The sequence below is a fragment of the Pseudophryne corroboree genome, chromosome 4 (assembly GCF_028390025.1).
Source record: "Pseudophryne corroboree isolate aPseCor3 chromosome 4, aPseCor3.hap2, whole genome shotgun sequence".
Classification (NCBI taxonomy): Eukaryota; Metazoa; Chordata; class Amphibia; order Anura; family Myobatrachidae; genus Pseudophryne; species Pseudophryne corroboree.
Window position 1 is genome coordinate 387528150 of NC_086447.1, and position 22502 is coordinate 387550651.

The window sequence follows — 22502 nt, forward strand, 5'->3', positions numbered from 1 at the left end:
TAGCCATCTAAGGTGTTTTTATTGCGTCTCAGGGCGCCCCCCCCCAGCGCCCTGCACCCTCAGTGACCGGAGTGTGAAGTGTGCTGAGAGCAATGGCGCACAGCTGCGGTGCTGTGCGCTACCTTATTGAAGACAGGACGTCTTCTGCCGCCGATTTCCCGGACCTCTTCAGTCTTCTGGCTCTGTAAGGGGGCCGGCGGCGCGGCTCTGGGACCCATCCATGGCTGGGCCTGTGATCGTCCCTCTGGAGCTAATGTCCAGTAGCCTAAGAAGCCCAATCCACTCTGCACGCAGGTGAGTTCGCTTCTTCTCCCCTTAGTCCCTCGGTGCAGTGAGCCTGTTGCCAGCAGGTCTCACTGAAAATAAAAAACCTAAAACTAAACTTTTCACTAAGCAGCTCAGGAGAGCCACCTAGTGTGCACCATTCTCGTTCGGGCACAAAAATCTAACTGAGGCTTGGAGGAGGGTCATAGGGGGAGGAGCCAGTGCACACCAGGTAGTCCTAAAGCTTTTACTTTTGTGCCCAGTCTCCTGCGGAGCCGCTATTCCCCATGGTCCTTACGGAGTCCCCAGCATCCACTTAGGACGTTAGAGAAATATATTTTAATATGTGCAGGCGCACCTCACAGTAACAGCAGTGAAGCTTGCTACTAATTATATAGACTATAAAATATTTCTTTTTTTGCGTCGGGAGTGTGTGGTGTGCTGTGGGAGCAATGGCGCACAGCTGCGGTGCTGTGCGCTACCTTAATGAAGACAGGAGTCTTCTGCCACCGATTTCATTGCTTCTCTTCTGTCTTCTGGCTCTGCAAGGGGGACGGCGGCGCGGCTCCGGGAACGGACGATCGAGGTCAGGCCCTGTGTTCGAACCCTCTGGAGCTAATGGTGTCCAGTAGCCTAAGAAGCACAAGCTAGCTGCAAGCAGGTAGGTTTGCTTCTCTCCCCTCAGTCCCACGTAGCAGTGAGTCTGTTGCCAGCAGATCTCACTGAAAATAAAAAACTAACAAATACTTTCTTTCTAGCAAGCTCAGGAGAGCCCACTAGGAGCACCCAGCTCTGGCCGGGCACAGATTCTAACTGAGGTCTGGAGGAGGGGCATAGAGGGAGGAGCCAGTGCACACCAGATAGTACCTAATCTTTCTTTTAGAGTGCCCAGTCTCCTGCGGAGCCCGTCTATTCCCCATGGTCCTTACAGAGTTCCCAGCATCCACTGGGACGTCAGAGAAAAAAATGTTACTGTACCTGCTAAATCGGTATAGTTGGAACCTCTGGTAACCAGAACTGTTTATTTTTCTCTATGTAAATACATATTTTCTAAAGGGGGGGTACACACGGAGAGATCCGTTCTTAAAATCTAAACAATCTGACTAGTTTGCTTAGATTTTAAGCATGGATCTCTCGTGTGTATGCCCCACAGCGATAGCGATGCGCTGCCCCTCGCGTCGCTTTCGCCGGTGCTAGATTGTGCCTGCATGCAGGCACAATCTAGCACATCGCTCATTTCACCCGCTGGGTGAAATTAGCGTCCCCCCTCACTCAGCACACATCGCGCTGTGCTGAGCAGGGGGAGAAATGTGTGCTGAGCGTTCTGTGACAGATCGCTCAGCACACCTCTCTCCCTGTGTGTACTGCTCTTAAGGGTTAAATGTATCTCAGCCACTAATTGTTCAGACATTTACATATAAACGAGCATGTCTGCATACATAAAATTGGATCCAGTCTGAACACCCCTGACACAGAATTTATTTTTTCTCCGAAGCCTGAGGTTCATACTGCAATCACCTTCTGTAGTGTAAAACTGTGCTGGGGGGCTGGGACAGCATTCATTGGGCTAGATGCATCATTGCTTGGAAAGTGATAAAATGGAGAGTGAAAAAATTGCCATGTCACAGGCTCTGTTTGAAAAATGGCAGTTAGTAGCTGATTTGCTGGTAGTTTATCACTCTCAATTTTATCACTTTCCAAACGCTGATGCATCTAGCCCAGTGTGAGAACTGGTGCAAATGGGGGGGGGGGGGGGGGGGGGGTGTTTCCACTGCATTGTTACACAGGGAGGTTGTACTAATGGATGGAGATAAAATGGACAACTTCTATGTATAACTGTTTGGGGGGAAATATTGTAGAGATGAGATTTTCACTTTTTCTTTAAAAAAAAAAAAAAAGTAGACCAGAAAATATTAACATAGGAATTTTATTTTACATATGTAATATGCAAATTTCATGGCATACATCACTTTCCTAGCAAGTATGTTAGCAAACTTCAGCTGTAAATAATTTTCTTCACGGTGTCCACATACACTGCATCTGCCATCGGCTTCCTCTGACTCCCCGGCTGCAGGAACTTCTTAATTGTTGGGATCTCGCTAGTACTTTTTTTAAAAGCCTGAAAAGTGTAAAATAATAGAAGAATGTTATCAATGTGACAAAGAAACAGTCGGGCCAAAACGTTTTAGTTGGTCTTTGTTTATTTTTCTTAATTTTGTTCCTGCAATACTATCAAATAAAACTCACTGAAATGAGTATACACATAAACACAGACCTGAATATCAAACATCTCTACAACCATTTAAATGATATTTACTATTTTGATTATTCTATTGTGCATAAAGAATGTTGTGAATCAAAGTGTAGAACACGCAAAATGAATAAAAGTTTTCAAGCTCCACAGAAACACCTAACATTGTCTACTTTCATGGACAAATACAGACTGGTAATGGTTGATTCATGGATATATTTTCACATGTATTTTTACACAGTAATATCAGAAAATACTGAATACAGGTAATACACTTTGGGGCAGATGTATGAAGCAGTGATAAGAGAGGAGAAGGGTGCCAGTGGAGAAGTTGCCTCATGCTTTTTTTTAAATAGTTTCAAGGAGATTGCCGCAGGGCAATGAATGACAGGGCGTTTCCTGCTCCTATGGGTGTGTCAAGCTCTAGCCATGGGGTGTATCCTGCACTGGCAGGTGAAACATATAATTCTGAGAGTTATCAGCACTGATTGGCAGTTTGTATACAAAATGTATGGAAAGTACACATTAAGTTAAGAACTCAGTAATTTCCCTGGTCTACTGTAACGGCAATAAGATTTTCTGCACCACTAAAAAGGCAAACATCCTGTGCAACTAACTACAAGAAAAATACTATTCTTTATTTACTTATTAACAATTTCTCATCTAGAGCCAGCATATTCCTACCAGCGCTATTTACTATATGCTGGCATTTTATTATTATTTTTGTAAAATAAATAAATAAATAAATAAATTATATTCTGCCACATTACAGAGAAACAGGAGAATAAAACGGTCAGCTACTTTCAGGCTGCAAATATAAACCTTCTGATACTTTTCCACATCAATTTATTTTTAAATGTTAATAAAAAGTACATAACATAATTAGTTAATAAAATAGTGTCCATAAAAGTTCTGAGTAAAATAAAAAAGGAAGCACAGTAAAATATAAGTCCAATATATATATTTCAATAAAAAAAAAAATATATATAAAGGCAGAGGGTCTGTCTGACAAAAATGAATATATTAAATTAGAATTACATGTTTATTTTAAAAACATATGCATATATAGACATGCAGAATAGTGCTAAAATAGAAATCAAATAACACAATAGGAAGTTAGTATTCAGTGATATTATCCACAATAAAGTAAAAATAAGATTTTACTTACCGATAAATCTATTTCTCGTAGTCCGTAGTGGATGCTGGGGACTCCGTCAGGACCATGGGGATTAGCGGCTCCGCAGGAGACAGAGCACAAAAATAAAGCTTTAGGATCAGGTGGTGTGCACTGGCTCCTCCCCCTATGACCCTCCTCCAAGCCTCAGTTAGGATACTGTGCCCGGACGAGCGTACACAATAAGGAAGGATTTTGAATCCCGGGTAAGACTCATACCAGCCACACCAATCACACCGTACAACTTGTGATCTGAACCCAGTTAACAGTATGACAACCGTAGGAGCCTCTGAACAGACGGCTCACAACAATAACAACCCGTTTTTTTTTTTTTTTAACAATAACTATGTACAAGTATTGCAGACAATCCGCACTTGGGATGGGCGCCCAGCATCCACTACAGACTACGAGAAATAGATTTATCGGTAAGTAAAATCTTATTTTCTCTGACGTCCTAGTGGATGCTGGGGACTCCGTCAGGACCATGGGGATTATACCAAAGCTCCCAAACGGGCGGGAGAGTGCGGATGACTCTGCAGCACCGAATGAGAGAACTCCAGGTCCTCTTTAGCCAGGGTATCAAATTTGTAGAATTTTACAAACGTGTTCTCCCCCGACCACGTAGCTGCTCGGCAGAGTTGTAATGCCGAGACCCCTCGGGCAGCCGCCCAGGATGAGCCCACCTTCCTTGTGGAATGGGCCTTGACAGATTTAGGCTGTGGCAGGCCTGCCACAGAATGTGCAAGTTGAATTGTGCTACAAATCCAACGAGCAATCGTCTGCTTAGAAGCAGGAGCACCCAGCTTGTTGGGTGCATACAGTATAAACAGCGAGTCAGATTTTCTGACTCCAGCCGTCCTTGAAATATATATTTTCAATGCCCTGACAACGTCCAGCAACTTGGAATCCTCCAAATCGCTAGTAGCCGCAGGCACCACAATAGGCTGGTTCAGGTGAAACGCTGACACCACCTTAGGCAGAAACTGAGGACGCTTCCGCAGTTCTGCCCTGTCCGAATGGAAAATCAGATATGGGCTTTTATACGATAAAGCCGCCAATTCTGACACTCTCCTGGCTGAAGCCAGGGCCAGTAGCATGGTTACTTTCCATGTAAGATATTTCAAATCCACCGATTTGAGTGGCTCAAACCAATGGGATTTGAGAAAATCCAAAACTACATTAAGGTCCCACGGAGCCACTGGGGGCACAACCTGGGCTGTATATGTAGTACTCCTTTTACAAAAGTCTGGACTTCAGGAACTGAAGCCAATTCTTTCTGGAAGAAAATCGACAGGGCCGAAATTTGAACCTTAATGGACCCCAATTTGAGGCCCATAGACAATCCTGTTTGCAGGAAATGTAGGAATCGACCCAATTGAAATTCCTCCGTGGGGGCCTTCCTGGCCTCACACCACGCAACATATTTTCTCCAAATGCGGTGATAATGTTGTGCAGTCACCTCCTTCCTGGCTTTTACCAGTGTAGGAATGACCTCTTCCGGAATGCCTTTTTCCCTTAGAATTCGGCGTTCAACCGCCATGCCGTCAAACGCAGCCGCGGTAAGTCTTGGAATAGACACGGTCCCTGCTGAAGCAGGTCCCGTCTTAGAAGTAGAGGCCACGGATCTTCCGTGAGCATCTCCTGAAGTTCCGGGTACCAAGTTCTTCTTGGCCAATCCGGAGCCACAAGTATCGTTCTTACTCCCCTTTGCCGTATAATTCTCAGTACTTTTGGTATGAGAGGTAGAGGAGGAAACACATACACTGACTGGAACACCCACGGTGTTACCAGAGCGTCCACAGCTATTGCCTGAGGGTCTCTTGACCTGGCGCAATACCTGTCCAGTTTTTTGTTGAGGCGAGACGCCATCATATCCACCTTTGGTTTTTCCCAACGGTTCACAATCATGTGGAAGACTTCTGGATGAAGTCCCCACTCTCCCGGGTGTAGATCGTGTCTGCTGAGGAAGTCTGCTTCCCAGTTGTCCACTCCCGGAATGAACACTGCTGACAGTGCTATCACATGATCTTCCGCCCAGCGAAGAATCCTTGCAGCTTCTGCCATTGCTCTCCTGCTTCTTGTGCCGCCCTGTCTGTTTACGTGGGCGACTGCCGTGATGTTGTCCGACTGGATCAACACCGGCTGACCCTGAAGCAGGGGTTTTGCCAGGCTTAGAGCATTGTAAATCGCTCTTAGCTCCAGTATATTTATGTGAAGAGACATCTCCAGGCTTGACCATACTCCCTGGAAGTTTCTTCCCTGTGTGACCGCTCCCCAGCCTCTCAGACTGGCATCCGTGGTCACCAGGACCCAGTCCTGTATGCCGAATCTGCGGCCCTCTAACAGATGAGCACTCTGCAACCACCACAGAAGAGACACCCTTGTCCGTGGCGATAAGGTTATCCGCTGATGCATCTGCAGATGCGATCCGGACCATTTGTCCAGCAGATCCCACTGAAAAGTTCTTGCGTGAAATCTGCCGAATGGAATCGCTTCGTAAGAAGCCACCATTTTTCCCAGGACCCTTGTGCAATGATGCACTGACACTTTTCCTGGTTTTAGGAGGTTCCTGACTAGCTCGGATAACTCCCTGGCTTTCTTCTCCGGGAGAAACACCTTTTTCTGGACTGTGTCCAGAATCATCCCTAGGAATAGCAGACGTGTCGTCGGAAACAGCTGCGGTTTTGGAATATTTAGAATCCACCCGTGCTGTCGTAGAACTACTTGAGATAGTGCTACTCCGACCTCCAACTGTTCTCTGGACCTTGCCCTTATCAGGAGATCGTCCATTTTCTTTGAAGAAGAATCATCATTTCGGCCATTACCTTGGTAAGGACCCGGGGTGCCGTGGACAATCCAACCGGCAGCGTCTGAAACTGATAGTGACAGTTCTGTACCACGAACCTGAGGTACCCTTGGTGAGAAGGGCAAATTGGGACATGGAGGTAAGCATCTGTCCCGGGACACCATATAGTCCCCTTTTTCCTGGTTCGCTATCACTGCTCTGAGTGACTCCATCTTGATTTGAACCTTTTTATGTAAGTGTTCAAATATTTCAGATTTAGAATAGGTCTCACCGAGCCGTCTGGCTTCAGTACCACAATATAGTGTGGAATAATACCCCTTTCCTTGTTGTAGGAGGGGTACTTTGATTATCACCTGCTGGGAATACAGCTTGTGAATTGTTTCCACTACTGCCTCCCTGTCGGAGGGAGACGTTGGTAAAGCAGACTTCAGGAACCTGCGAGGGGGAGACGTCTCGAACTTCCAATCTGTACCCCTGGGATACGACTTGTAGGATCCAGGGGTCCACTTGCGAGTGAGCCCACTGCGTGCTGAAACTCTTGAGACGACCCCCCACCGCACCTGAGTCCGCTTGTACGGCCCCAGCGTCATGCTGAGGACTTGGCAGAAGCGATGGAGGGCTTCTGTTCCTGGGAATGGGCTGCCTGCTGCAGTCTTCTTCCCTTTCCTCTATCCCATGGCAGATATGACTGGCCTTTTGACCGCTTGCCCTTATGGGGACGAAAGGACTGAGGCTGAAAAGACGTTGTCTTTTTCTCCTTTATACGGCAATACTTCCATGTGCCGTTTGGAATCTGCATCACCTGACCACTGTCGTGTCCATAAACAACTTCTGGCAGATATGGACATCGCACTTACTCTTGATGCCAGAGTGCAAATATCCCTCTGTGCATCTCGCATATATAGAAATGCATCCTTTAAATGCTCTATAGTCAGTAAAATACTGTCCCTGTCAAGGGTATCAATATTTTCAGTCAGGGAATCCGACCAAGCCACCCCAGCGCTGCACATCCAGGCTGAGGCGATCGCTGGTCGCAGTATAACACCAGTATGTGTGTATATACTTTTTAGGATATTTTCCAGCCTCCTATCAGCTGGCTCCTTGAGGGCGGCCCTATCTGGAGACGGTACCGCCACTTGTTTTGATAATCGTGTGAGCGCCTTATCCACCCTAAGGGGTGTTTCCCAACGCGCCCTAACTTCTGGCGGGAAAGGGTATACCGCCAATAATTTTCTATCGGGGGAAACCCACGCATCATCACACACTTCATTTAATTTATCTGATTCAGGAAAAACTACAGGTAGTTTTTTCACACTCCACAAAATACCCTTTTTTGTGGTACTTGTAGTATCAGAAATATGTAACACCTCCTTCATTGCCCTTAACAAGTAACGTGTGGCCCTAAAAGAAAAATACGTTTGTTTCTTCACCGTCGACACTGGAGTCAGTGTCCGTGTCTGTGTCTGTGTCGACCGACTGAGGTAAAAAGACGTTTTAACGCCCCTGACGGTGTTTGAGACGCCTGGACAGGTACTAATTGGTTTGCCGGCCGTCTCATGTCGTCAACCGACCTTGCAGCGTGTTGACATTATCACGTAATTCCTTAAATAAGCCATCCATTCCGGTGTCGACTCCCTAGAGAGTGACATCACCATTACAGGCAATTGCTCCGCCTCCTCACCAACATCGTCCTCATACATGTCGACACACACGTACCGACACACAGCACACACACAGGGAATGCTCTGATAGAGGACAGGACCCCACTAGCCCTTTGGAGAGACAGAGGGAGAGTTTGCCAGCACACACCAAAACGCTATAATTATACAGGGACAACCTTTATATAAGTGTTTTTCCCTTATAGCATCTTAATATATATAATCATATTGCCAAATAAGTGCCCCCCCTCTCTGTTTTAACCCTGTTTCTGTAGTGCAGTGCAGGGGAGAGCCTGGGAGCCTTCCCACCAGCATTTCTGTGAGGGAAAATGGCGCTGTGTGCTGAGGAGAATAGGCCCCGCCCCCTTTTCGACGGGCTTCTTCTCCCGTTTTTCTGAGACCTGGCAGGGGTTAAATACATCCATATAGCCCCAGGGGCTATATGTGATGTATCTTTTAGCCAGTATAGGTATTTCATTGCTGCCCAGGGCGCTCCCCACAGCGCCCTGCACCCTCAGTGACCGCTGGTGTGAAGTGTGTGACAACAATGGCGCACAGCTGCAGTGCTGTGCGCTACCTCATGAAGACTAAAAAGTCTTTTGCCGCCGGTTCCTGGACCTCTTCACTTTTCGGCATCTGCAAGGGGGTCGGCGGCGCGGCTCCGGGACCGGACTCCATGGCTGGGCCTGTGTTCGATCCCTCTGGAGCTAATGGTGTCCAGTAGCCTAAGAAGCCAATCCATCCTGCACGCAGGTGAGTTCACTTCTTCTTCCCTAAGTCCCTCGTTGCAGTGAGCCTGTTGCCAGCAGGACTCACTGTAAAATAAAAAACCTAAAAACTTTTTCTAAGCAGCTCTTTAGGAGAGCCACCTAGATTGCACCCTGCTCGGACGGGCACAAAAACCTAACTGAGGCTTGGAGGAGGGTCATAGGGGGAGGAGCCAGTGCACACCACCTGATCCTAAAGCTTTATTTTTGTGCCCTGTCTCCTGCGGAGCCGCTAATCCCCATGGTCCTGACGGAGTCCCCAGCATCCACTAGGACGTCAGAGAAATAGAAATTTGTAATTTAAAAGAAAAATAGAATGCTATAAAGTTACTATTGTAAAGGAGCTCTGTAGAGACACACCAGCTGCTGACTTGGTGAGAGAGAGTATTCGGGCACTTAGCCAGGGAGGAGTACACACAGGTGGAAGAGACTGGTGAGGAAGCCCAGAGCCCTTCCACTGCAAAGCTCCAAACTTGCAGATGCCGCAAATGTGAATCCAGGATAATTGTCCACCCTCCCAGGATAGCAGGAGATGTCCTATTGTTCCAGGAGTCTTATTGTCAGTTGCGCTGTAACTGCATACAATGTACCATGTAATGGAGCTCAGTAGAGGTGAGGTGAGTGTGCACCTGCTAACAGAAAAGTCATCTCCTTGCAATGAGAACTGTTGCAGAACCATTTGTGGGCACACTAATAGCATAGATTAACAGTGTAGGTTTCCACCAACCAGCTCATATATAGGGTCAGAGGATGCAAAATGTTGAGACATCAGCTGATCGTCAAACTGTGCCACTAACAATTAGGTGATTCGATCACCATACAAATAGAACAGACAGTCCTGTCTAATAGCATACATACAGTAAGCAGGTGGCAACACTAGCCACTGATCCAAGTTACAACACTTGCCTGTCCAATAAGGCACCACTTGCCTCCAGTTAAGGTTTCCAACAGGTAAACTAGATATAATTTGAACTGTTTAGGTGACATACATAAATGTGGAGTTGCCAAGCAGACATAACACTCGCTGGTTCCAGATCTCCTTAAAAGGGATACACCGCATGCGTGGTCACCTGGGGATGCAGCAATACAAAAATTGCCATATGGTCAAACATTGCGTGCAATTCTTACCTGTAAGTTCGGAAAGTTCTGTAGGATGTCACCATGGATCTCTTCCACCATCAATATCACCTCTAGAAGCTGCACATCTGCAAAACTTAACTGGTTTCCGACTAGAAATTTTTCGTTTTCTAAGGCCTGAAATGATAAAAGTAAAAAAATAAATGAAGAGCATACACTTTTCTCGGGTTCACTACGGCTGGCCGGCGGTCGGGCTCCCGGCGACCAGCATCCCGGCGCCGGGAGCCCGACCGCCGGCTTACCGACAGCGTGGCGAGCGCAAATGAGCCCCTTGCGGGCTCGCTGCGCTCGCCACGCTACGGGCACGGTGGCGCGCTACGCGCGCCACACTATTTTATTCTCCCTCTATGGGGGTCGTGGACCCCCACGAGGGAAAATAAGTGTCGGTATGCCGGCTGTCGGGCTCCCGGCGCCGGTATACTGAGCGCCGGGAGCCCGACCGCCGGCATACAGAAGACCACCCCTTTTCTCTGACGTCCTAGTGGATGCTGGGAACTCCGTAAGGACCATGGGGAATAGCGGCTCCGCAAAACTAAAGAAAGCTTTAGGACTACCTGGTGTGCACTGGCTCCTCCCACTATGACCCTCCTCCAGACCTCAGTTAGAATCTGTGCCCGGCTCGAGCTGGATGCACACTAGGGGCTCTCCTGAGCTCCTAGAAAAGAAAGTATATTTTAGGTTTTTTATTTTCAGTGAGATCTGCTGGCAACAGACTCACTGCAGCGAGGGACTAAGGGGAGAAGAAGCGAACCTACCTAACTGGAGATAGCTTGGGCTTCTTAGGCTACTGGACACCATTAGCTCCAGAGGGATCGAACACAGGACCCGACCTCGATCGTCCGGTCCTGGAGCCGCGCCGCCGTCCCCCTTACAGAGCCTGAAGCATGAAGATGGTCCTGAAAATCGGCGGCAGAAGACTTCGGTCTTCAACAAGGTAGCGCACAGCACTGCAGCTGTGCGCCATTGCTCCTCGTGCACACCTCACACTCCGGTCACTGATGGGTGCAGGGCGCTGGGGGGGGCGCCCTGAGCAGCAATATTAACACCTTGTCTGGCAAAATAAGCACAATATATAGTCCTAGAGGCTATATATGTGTAAAATACCCCTGCCAGGATCCATAAAAAAGCGGGAGAAAAAAGTCAGCCGAAAAAGGGGCGGGGCTATCTCCCTCAGCACACTGGCGCCATTTTCTCTTCACAGTGCAGCTGGAAGACAGCTCCCCAGGCTCTCCCCTGTAGTTTTCAGGCTCAAAGGGTTAAAAAGAGAGGGGGGGCACTAAATTTAGGCGCAAATCTGTGTATTATAGCAGCTATAAGGGAAAAATCACTGTGGGTAGTGTGAATCCCTGCATTATATAGCGCTCTGGTGTGTGCTGGCATACTCTCTCTCTGTCTCCCCAAAGGACTTTGTGGGGTCCTGTCCCCAGTCAGAGCATTCCCTGTGTGTGTGTGCGGTGTGTCGGTACGGCTGTGTCGACATGGTTGATGAGGAGGCTTATGTGGAGGCGGAGCAGATGCCGATAAATGTGATGTCGCCCACTGTGGGGCCGACACCAGAGTGGATGGATAGGTGGAAGGTATTAACCGACAGTGTCAACTCCTTACATAAAAGGCTGGATGACGTAACAGCTGTGGGACAGCCGGCTTCTCAACCCGCGCCTGCCCAGGCGTCTCAAAGGCCATCAGGGGCTCAAAAACGCCCGCTACCTCAGATGGCTGACACAGATGTCGACACGGAGTCTGACTCCAGTGTCGACGAGGTTGAGACATATACACAATCCACTAGGAACATCCGTTGCATGATCTCGGCAATGAAAAATGTGTTACACATTTCTGACATTAACCCAGGTACCAAAAAAAAGGGGTTTTATGTTTGGGGAGAAAAAGCAGACAGTGTTTTGTTCCCCCATCAGATGAGTGAATGAAGTGTGTGAAGAAGCGTGGGTTCCCCCGATAAGAAACTGGTAATTTCTAAAAAGTTACTGATGGCGTACCCTTTCCCGCCAGAGGATAGGTCACGTTGGGAGATATCCCCTAGGGTGGATAAGGCGCTCACACGTTTGTCAAAAAAGGTGGCACTGCCGTCTCAGAATACGGCCACTTTGAAGGAGCCTGCTGATAAAAAGCAGGAGGCTATCCTGAAGTCTGTATATACACACTCAGGTACTATACTGAGACCTGCAATTGCCTCAGCATGGAAAGTGCTGCTACAGCGTGGTCTATTACCCTGTTAGGACAGGGATACTATTTGCTAACCATAGAGCATATTAAAGACGTCATCTTATATATGAGGGATGCACAGAGGGATATTTGCCGGCTGGCATCCAGAATTAATGCAATGTCCATTCTGCCAGGAGGGTATTAGGGACCCGGCAGTGGACAGGCGATGCTGACTTTAGAAGGCACATGAAGATTCTGCCTAATAAGGGTGAGGAATTGTTTGGGGATGGTCTCTGGGACCTCATATCCACAGCAACAGCTGGGAAGGAAAAAATTTACCTCAAGTTTCCTCACAGCCTAAGAAAGCACCGTATTATAAGGTACAGTCCTTTCGGCTTCAGAAAAGCAAGCGGGTCAAAGGCGCTTCCTTTCTGCACAGAGACAAGGGAAGAGGGAAAAAGCTGCACCAGACAGCCAGTTCCCAGGATCAAAAACCTTCCCCCGCTTCCTCTGAGTCCACCGCATCACGCTGGGGCTCCACAGGTGGAGCCAGGTGCGGTGGGGGCGCGTCTCGGGAACTTCAGCGACCAGTGGGCTCGCTCACAGGTGGATCCCTGGGTTCTGCAAGTAGTATCACAGGGATACAAGCTGGAGTTCGAGGCGACTCCCCCTCGCCGTTACCTCAAATCAGCCTTGCCTGCTGCCCTCGAGGAGAGGTAGTACTGGCGGCAATTCACAAGCTGTACTTCCAGCAGGTGATAATCAAGGTACCCCTCCTTCAACAAAGCCGGGGTTACTATTCCACAATGTTGGTGGTACCGAAACCAGACGGTTCGGTGAGACCCATTCTAAAATTGAAATCCTTGAACACTTATATACGAAGGTTCAAGTTCAAAATGGAATCGCTCAGGGCGGTTATTGCAAGCCTGGACGAAGGGGATTACATGGTATCACTGGACATCAAGGATGCTTACCTGCATGTCCCCATTTACCCTCCTCACCAGGAGTACCTCAAAATTGTGGTATAGGACTGTCATTACCAATTCCAGACGTTGCCGTTGGTCTGTCCCCGGCACCGAGGGTATTTACCAAGGTAATGGCCGAAATGATGATACTCCTTCAAAAAAAAAAAAAAAAGGGAGTTCTAATTATCCCGTACTTGGACGATCTCCTTATAAAGGCGAGGTCCAGGGAGCAGTTGTTCATCGGAGTAGCACTATCTCGGGAAGTGCTACAACAGCACGGCTGGATTCTGAATAGTCCAAAGTCGCAGCTGGTTCCTACGACGCGTCTACTGTTCCTGGGTATGGTTCTGGACACAGAACAGGAAAAAGGGTTTCTCCCGGAGGAGAAGGCCAAGGAGTTGTCATCTCTAGTCAGAGACCTCCTAATACAAATACAGGTGTCGGTGCATCAATGCACGCGAGTCCTGGGAAAGATGGTAGCTTCTTACGAAGAAATTCCATTCGGCAGGTTCCATGCAAGGATCTTCCAGTGGGATCTGTTGGACAAGTGGTCCGGGTCGGATCTTCAGATGCATCGGCTGATAACCCTGTCCCCAAGGGCCAGGGTGTCGCTGTTGTGGTGGCTGCAGAGTGCTCATTTTCTAGAGGGCCGCAGATTCGGCATACAGGATTGGGTCCTGGTGACCACGGATGCCAGCCTTCGAGGCTGGGGGGGCAGTCACACAGGGAAGAAACTTCCAAGGACTATGGTCATGTCAGGAGACTTCCCTACACATAAATATTCTGGGACTAAGGGCCATTCACAATGCCCTAAATCAGGCTAGACCCCTGCTTCAACACCAGCCGGTGCTGATCCAGTCAGACAACATCACGGCGGTCGCCCATGTAAACCAGCAGGGCGGCACAAGAAGCAGGATGGTGATGGCAGAAGCCACAAGGATTTTCCGATGGGCGGAAAATCATGGGTTAGCACTGTCAGCAGTGTTCATTCCCGGAGTGGACAACTGGGAAGCAGACTTTCTCAGCAGGCACGACCTCCACCCGGGAGAGTGGGGACTTCATCCAGAAGTCTTCCAAATGATTGTACACCATTGGGAAAGGCCACAGGTGGACATGATGGCGTCCCGCCTCAACAAAAAGCTAAAAAGATATTACGCCAGGTCAAGGGACCCTCAGGCGATAGCTGTGGACGCTCTGGTAACACCGTGGGTGTACCAGTCAGTGTATGTGTTCCTTCCTTTGCCTCTCATACCCAAGGTACTGAGAATACTAAGACGGAGAGGAGTAAGAACTATACTCGTGGTTCCGGATTGGCCAAGAAGAGCTTGGTACCCAGAACTTCAAGAAATGATCTCAGAGGACCCATGGCCTCTGCCGTTCAGACAGGACCTGCTGCAGCAGGGGCCCTGCCTGTTCCAAGACTTACCACGGCTGTGTTTGACGGCATGGCGGTTGAACACCGGATCCTAAAGGAAAAAGGCATTCCGGAGGAAGTCATTCCTACGCTGATTGAGGCTAGGAAAGATGTGATCGAAAAACACCGCATATGGCAAAAATATATTGCTTGGTGTGAGGCCAGGAAGGCCCCAACGGAGGAATTTCAACTGGGTCGATTTCTGCACTTCCTACAGTCAGGAGTGACTAAGGGCCTAAAATTGGGTTCCATTAAGGTCCAGATTTCGGCTCTGTACATTATCTTCAAAAAAGAACTGGCTTCACTGCCTGAAGTTCAGACTTTTGTTAAGGGAGTGCTGCATATTCAGCCCCCGTTTGTGCCTCTAGTGGCACCGTGGGATCTCAACGTGGTGTTGGATTTCCTGAAGTCGCATTGGGTTGAGCCACTTAAATCCGTAGAGCTAAAATACCTCACGTGGAAAGTGGTCATGCTGTTGGCCTTGGCGTCGGCCAGGCGTGTATCAGAATTTATTCATACACTGAGGAAGCCGCTGAGACCGGAGGGTAGGCGGAGAAACGCGTTTGGAAACTCATATCTGGCTAAAAACCATATATTACCTGCTGCAGTATTGAAGGTCTTACTGCTGGTAATACGGAGGAGAGGCAATTGCTGGTAATACGGAGGAGAGACATCTGAAAAGAACACGCTGCATAGAGTCTCCACTATCCACTATACTCCTGGGATGAGGCTGCAACGCCCACACTATATTTAGGAGAGGTACAAATTTGGGTACATAGCTAACTGTACTCTAAGGTGGATTTGGGACTATAGTGTTCAACCTGCCATTTATGCAATTGTTTTGTGATCATCTAAACTGAGATTGCCAGTATACTAACAACTTACAAAACATACTAAAAAACTGCCTATAGTATGGATGGATTCTAAGCAATCATCTCTGCTCACAAAATACTCGTTTGCTTAACCACTGGCATATGCGGACTATACAATTAACCATCTGCTGCTTGCTGGATTAATTACTCGCCTGTCTAACTCTTTATCCTTTGCATATGCGGACTTTTATCACTAACTACCAGCTGCTTGCTTTATTAACATCTAGCAGTGACGTGCGGTGGGGTGAGGCAGAGCCTTTTTTGTCATACTTACGTTTAAACCAGAGTATTGACTGAATAAAATATATGAAAAACACTGATAATTTGTTTGAAATATCTTCTTTGCATTATTCTAATCATTTTTATAGCCCAAACTCTGGAGTAAAAAGTCTATGGCAGGGGAGGCAGTGCCTCACCTGTGTATCCTCTCCACACATCTCTAATCAAAACTCACCAGATTTCAAGGAGTTTATATTGCTGCACCTGTGTATAATGCCCAGATGTACCCATTGGCTCATATATTGTGTATAAATCTGGCTTTGGGGTTAGCCAGTGCCTCCTGAGCCATTTAGCTCACCGCACGTCCCTGACATCTAGTATTAATTAGACGTGGTTTTAATAATCAGAGTGTGTAGAGTTAAAAATAGTTTTGACTATTTAATTAAACTGATTGTTTATTTAAAGCGTCATTGGGATTATGCCATATAATATATATGGATCTTGTTTGGATAACACCAATGCGCTCTAGATAAAATTTCTTAGTCTTTTTCAATTGTTTTTATTGTGTATTTTTTAAATTGAATGTGTATATTAATACTGGCCGGTATCTTACTGTATTAATTGTGTATACTTAAAAGTAAAAGGAATCTAATTCATACAAAGTGAGAAGCGCTGTCTTATTCTGCTTTTTGTGTATCAGAATTGGCGGTTTTGTCATGCAAAAGCCCTTATCTGGTTTTCATATGGATAGGGCGGAATTGAGGACTCGTTCCCAATTCCTTCCTAAGGTGGTATCAGCTTTTCATGTGAACCAACCTATTGTGGTGCCTGCGGCTACGTGGGACTTGGAGGACTTCAAGTTACTGGACGTAGTCAGGGCCCTGAAAATATATGTTTCCAGGACGGCTGGAGTCAGGAAAACTGACTCGCTATTTATCCTGTATGCACCCAACAAGCTGGGTGCTCCTGCTTCTAAGCAGACTATTGCTCGCTGGATCTGTAGCACGATTCAACTTGCACATTCTGCGGCTAGACTGCCGCACCCTAAATCTGTAAAAGCCCACTCCACGAGGAAAGTGGGCTCTTCTTGGGCGGCTGCCCGAGGGGTCTCGGCTTTACAACTTTGCCGAGCTGTTACTTGGTCGGGTTCAAACATTTTTGCAAAAGTCTACAAGTTTGATACCCTGGCTGAGGAGGACCTTGAGTTTGCTCATTCGGTGCTGCAGAGTCATCCGCACTCTCCCGCCCGTTTGGGAGCTTTGGTATAATCCCCATGGTCCTTACGGAGTTCCCAGCATCCACTAGGACGTCAGAGAAAATAAGATTTTACTCACCGGTAAATCTATTTCTCATAGTCCGTAGTGGATGCTGGGCGCCAGTCCCAAGTGCGGATTGTCTGCAATACTTGTATATAGTTATTGCCTAACTAAAGGGTTATTGTTATGAGCCATCTGTTACTGAGGCTCAGTTATATTTCATACTGTTAACTGGGTATAATATCACGAGTTATACGGTGTGATTGATGTGGCTGGTATGAGTCTTACCCGGGATTCCAAATCCTTTCCTTATTGTGTCAGCTCTTCCGGGCACAGTATCCTAACTGAGGTCTGGAGGAGGGTCATAGTGGGAGGAGCCAGTGCACACCAGGTAGTCCTAAAGCTTTCTTTAGTTGTGCCCAGTCTCCTGCGGAGCCGCTATTCCCCATGGACCTTACGGAGTTCCCAGCATCCACTACGGACTACGAGAAATAGATTTACCGGTGAGTAAAATCTTTTTTTTTTTTCCTAGCATGTTTCTCATCCTGGCAATGTTGAACTAGGACAGGGGTTCTCAACCACAACCCTTAAGTGCCAATAACAGTTGATGTTTTGTGGATATCTTTAGTGGAAACAGGGGGGATAATTACTGACCCAGCAAAATAGACTAACTCACCTGTGCATGATTAAAGAAATCCTCAAACATGACATGTTGGTGTTACTTGAGGAATAGATTTGAGAACCTCTGGTCTAGGCTATACTGTTACCATCATTAATTCATGCTATAAAAGGTCCACTGTAGAGTCTAAAAATATGATCTTTTCATTATATTTCACATATATATGTCATAAATACTAGAGATGAGCGGATTCGGTTTTACTCGGTTCTCAAAACCGAATCTTATTGGCTATCCAAAACACGTGACATCCGTGAGCCAATAAGATTCGGTTTTGAGAACCGAGTAAAACCGAGTAAAACCGAATCCGCTCATCTCTAATAAATACACAATTTTCTACAATATGCACACATTTCATGATTTTCTGGTAAAGTACAGTAGAAAGTAAAATCCTACTTAAGATGTTTATTTCATAGCACACATGCTATAAAATGTTCACTGAAAGATTCTCGGAAATTTTTATGGTCTGAGCCTACACCCTAAATTAATTCACACCAGAATATGATATGACAGGAGTCATGTCTTAGGGCATTTCTGGAATCTTTTGACATCAGTGTTTATATTGGTGGAAGAACTACATTTGGGGTAATTTTACAATAAATATATATTACTTTCTTATTATTAATGGTTATTGACTCCATTTTATATTTACTAGTATTTAACTATGGTCTACGCTCGAAGAAAGCGGTGATTGGGTGATGATTAACAGGTCAGACAGTCAAAAGGGCAACAGGTACAAAATGTCAACAGGGTCAAAAGGTTGACGGGGTAAAAAGGTCGACACAAAAGAGTCAACACAACTTTTTTTGGTTTTCTTCGGGTGACACTTTGTATGTTTAACCATAAATGATATCACCCAAATTAGGGATGATCATGTTCCCTCACAGGCTGTTCGCTCGCCACAAGGTTACTAAAAGGTAATAGTTTGTGACATGGATAATAAATTCAGCATAAGTTTAAAAAACATGAAAAAAAAAAAGTCAATCATGTGTGTGTCGACCATTGTCATGTCGACTTTTGGAACATATTGACTTTTTGACACTGTCGACCTACTGACTGTTCTCCATATGTCCTATTGACTCTAGTCCTTTTGATAGTCTCTCTCTCATCCACAGCCCGCTGTGATTCACTTTGCAATTATTATTATTTTTTTATTACCATTCATGACCTCACATCGCTGCTAATTAGATAATTGACCAGGCAAATAACATTATTGGGCAAGAATAACATTCCTGAAAGATGCGGAGCATCAACTAAAAAAATATATGAACACAAAATAATAATAATCAAATCTGAATAAGTTAAGAACTGCAATGCAAAAAATAACACTGATCTATTATGTGCACTTTAAATATGTAAGGACTTTTCTTAAACAGTTCTTACTTTGTTAAATACTGGAAAGAATCTGTTCACAGCTCTGTTTTTGATGAGATCTCTTTGTTTCCCCTTATCAGCCTCAGGAAGGAAGAATATTGGTATGACCAGTAATGCCAGGTCAGAGCATCCCTCTACATACATGTCAATGCTGAAATGATATCAATAGCAGCCAAAAGTATATAAGGTTAATTATCAGCATATATATGTTTGTAAGATGTAATCAAACTCTGCAGTGTCTTACAGTCAGGATTCGCAGTTGTACCAGTGCCGATTCTAGGGGCGGGAAAGCAGGGCATCTCATCAGTGCTGGACAATCTGACGGCGACCACTCTCCTCTGCTGCCATATTTATTGCATTCCGCACAAGTTAGATGCTAGATCCTAGTGGGCTAAAGGACCTCTGACGTCATGGGGAGGAGCAAGGCCGGTGGCTGCACTTTCACTAGTCACGTGCAAGAACCATTCTCTTTAGTAATGTGGTGGCAAGCGGAATGAAGCGAGCCACCGTGCCCGAAGCATGGTGAGCGAAGCGAGCCCGCAAGGATAAATTTAGGGTCCCATGGTCCGACTTTGCTCCTCCCCCTCTGGTTGCGTGTCACGTCAGATGTCCATTAGCCATATCCTTCCACACAGTGCTGCTGCTGGTGAGCTGTTCCCTACAAACCTTCCCAGAATGCCGCAGGGGAGTAGAGAAGATAATGGACCATCAGCAGCACAGCGCTGGGTGACAGAGTGTGGTACTACACACCCACAAGCACCTGGTGTGCAGCTTGGCTGTGGCTTCAGTGCCTGAACCCCTGGCACTGAGGAGAAGAACCATCACCTAGGCAGTCCCGGATCCCGGCCCCAGCAGCTGCACAGCCCAGCAAGTTTGATGCTCTTGCTCTGTCCTAGTTAATATGTTGGGGGGAAGGCTGTAATAGCAGCACGTGTATTTATCAGGCAAAGTAAATATTTTACACATGTATATTATAAGTGTGTGGGCTTCCTATGTATGTGTTTCTGTATAAACACAAAGCCAGATATTCACAAGTATGTGTCTCCAGCTTTCCTCCCCCCCCTCCACCCAGCAGTACCACTCCTCCTAACAATTTTCTCTTCTCCTTATACCAGAGGTTCCCAAACTGTGTGCCGTGGCTCCCTGGGGTGCCTCGGGACACTTGCAGGGGTGCCCTGGGTTGGTGGTCCAGGACCTATTCAAATTATTCATGGTCAATATAATAGGCAAAACCAGTGCTGGTGGCTGCCAGTCATAAAATATGTGGCCAAACAGAAGCAAATCTTGTCCCTCACCACACAACTGACCCTAAGGATGACATATAAACGCAATCTACTTAATGTAATATTTCTTTCTAAATTTCTCAATAATACATTTTTGGCCTAGGGGTGCCGTGAAAAAAATTCTGATATTCTAGGGTGCCGTGATTCCAAAAAGTTTGGAAACCACTGCCTTATACACTTCCTTTTTATCCCATCTGCTTCTCTCTTCTCTGCCTTTTAGGCCCCTGGCAAACTCCCCAGCATTTGCAAACTGTACCCTCCCTGCTCCCCCTCTCTCTATCCACTCAAAGTGTGCCCCATCCTTTCCCCCCAGCTCTCACCTGGTTGACCACCTCCATGTCTGTAAAATGCTGCTGGTGATTCATGGCAGTGCGGAGGGAGAGTACGCTTTATCTGCAGCAGCCCAAAATGCAGTGGATGGGGGGGAGAGAGGCGTCTAGAACAGCTGGCTCAGTCACAGCCATTCGGATGTGTCGAAAGGGGAGCCGTTTTCACATGTAGTGGATGAGGCATGGGGTGGAGGGTGTAATCATGTCTGGGGTTGGCAGTTTTGTGACATTTTTATTGAGGCATTGGGAGAGTTATCAGGTCTGGGGGGCAATTCAACACTGCTGCAAATTTACATCTGTCCAGATATTATATGTTTATGTGCTGCAAGTCTGCACATTATTCTCACCCTCCACCACTATTTTTTCTTTAAGAGGGGCATGTGCTTTCATTTATATGGGGTCATATATAAAGGTCAATTCAATTGTGGCGTGTGCCCCCTGCTGGCCGTCTAAACGAATGTGCATCTATCGGAGCTATTCAATTGTTGCTCCGATCAGGCGCTCATGCGTGCCACAATTGAATCAGCCCCATAGTGTGTGTTTGTTTTTAATTTATTTGAATTGAACAAGTAAATAGTTAAATACAGCTACTTCCATAGCAGCTGTATTGTTGTGTAACATGTATAAGCAGCTCTACAGTGGTAACATATATAAGGGATCTACTATGCTATAATGTGTATAAGGGGCTCTACTGTGGCGTAACACGTATAAGGGGCTCTACTGTGTGGTATACTGTGACTAACTTACACTACTGTGCGGTATAATACCAACTGGTACTAGGGCCGCCATCAGGGGTGGTACTGGGGGCACAGCTGTCCCAGGCCCGGTCTCTCTTGCTTTACTTTCACTTTTGCTACATACCCAGTGTTTAAAGGGGATAATGCAGGTGCAGACGCAAAGCGGCTATTGTATGCATATCGCCCAATGTTTTTGCAGAGCACATGCATCTGAAAACTCGAGCACATGCACGAGTGAAGCGTGACTGTGGTCGCAGTGATATTTTAGTCGCAAAGTGACAGGTAGTCAGTGTTTGGGGGTGGTAACAGAGAGTGGTCAGACGAATACAGGCTGTTCGGAAGGCTTTTTCTGGGCCTGCATGCATTAGCAGCTGCGATCACACTTGCTACAGGAGAGGCCTATGCGTCCCAGGGAAGCAGCTCTGCCTGCCCATCTTCAAAGGCACTTAGGCTCTGCGTGGTGACCTGATGTGCGACAATGTTAGCTATGTTTCTGGAAACATGCGGCGCCGTACGCAAATGATAATCACAGTGGGTGCACTTTTGCACGGGTTAGCATCTGCCCATATTACCTTATAATCGCAACTGCATACAGCAAATCATTGCAACAGGAGTAGGAAGAACAACCTCACCTGTATGACCCTCAAAATAGCGCTGAACTAGTCTGCTGTACACAACAACTAGGTTTCTGATATTGATGTTATTTTAACTATATACTGTACAGTATGCATAATCGTTAATTATTTATCTTATCTGTATGTTACGTTGCACTATATCTGTTTGTGTGCTCTGTGAGACGCTGCGGACCCCATGTGGCACATTATGAATAAAGGTTATTAGTATTAATAATAGCAACAATAATAATAATAATTCTACTCATACAGATACAGAAACAAAGTAGGAAGCACAGCTTATTGTGTTAGCCATAATAGCCATAAAATCATGTTAACAAAAAAAGGACATTCAATTGGTCATTATAAACAAAGGAAGCACTTACAATGCACTTTCCTTCTGATCCTTTCCATACATGTTGGACTTTCTAGCAATGTAATTCATGATGGCTCTTGTTTGTACAAGTTTCAGCCCATCTATTTCCACCATTGGGATTTGTTGAAACATCAAATCTCCAGCTAAAAGGGCAAGGTAATTCATTAATTTGT

General features: G+C 46.4%; 1 protein-coding gene across 3 annotated transcripts in view; it reads right to left on the reverse strand.

Annotated features, from left to right (window-relative positions):
- Positions 1–2172: 2172 nt before the first annotated feature.
- The window catches only part of LOC134909625 (glutathione S-transferase 3-like), a 152438-nt gene continuing 132108 nt past the window's right edge, over positions 2173–22502 (reverse strand). For all 3 annotated transcript variants that reach the window (XM_063916689.1, XM_063916687.1, XM_063916688.1), the window contains 4 exons: positions 22340–22472; positions 19003–19144; positions 10049–10174; positions 2173–2383 (listed from right to left, as the gene is read on the reverse strand). In XM_063916689.1, the coding sequence (XP_063772759.1) occupies positions 2261–2383; positions 10049–10174; positions 19003–19144; positions 22340–22472 (524 nt within the window). In that variant the 3' untranslated portion in view covers positions 2173–2260. The remainder of the gene's footprint in view (positions 2384–10048; positions 10175–19002; positions 19145–22339; positions 22473–22502) is intronic.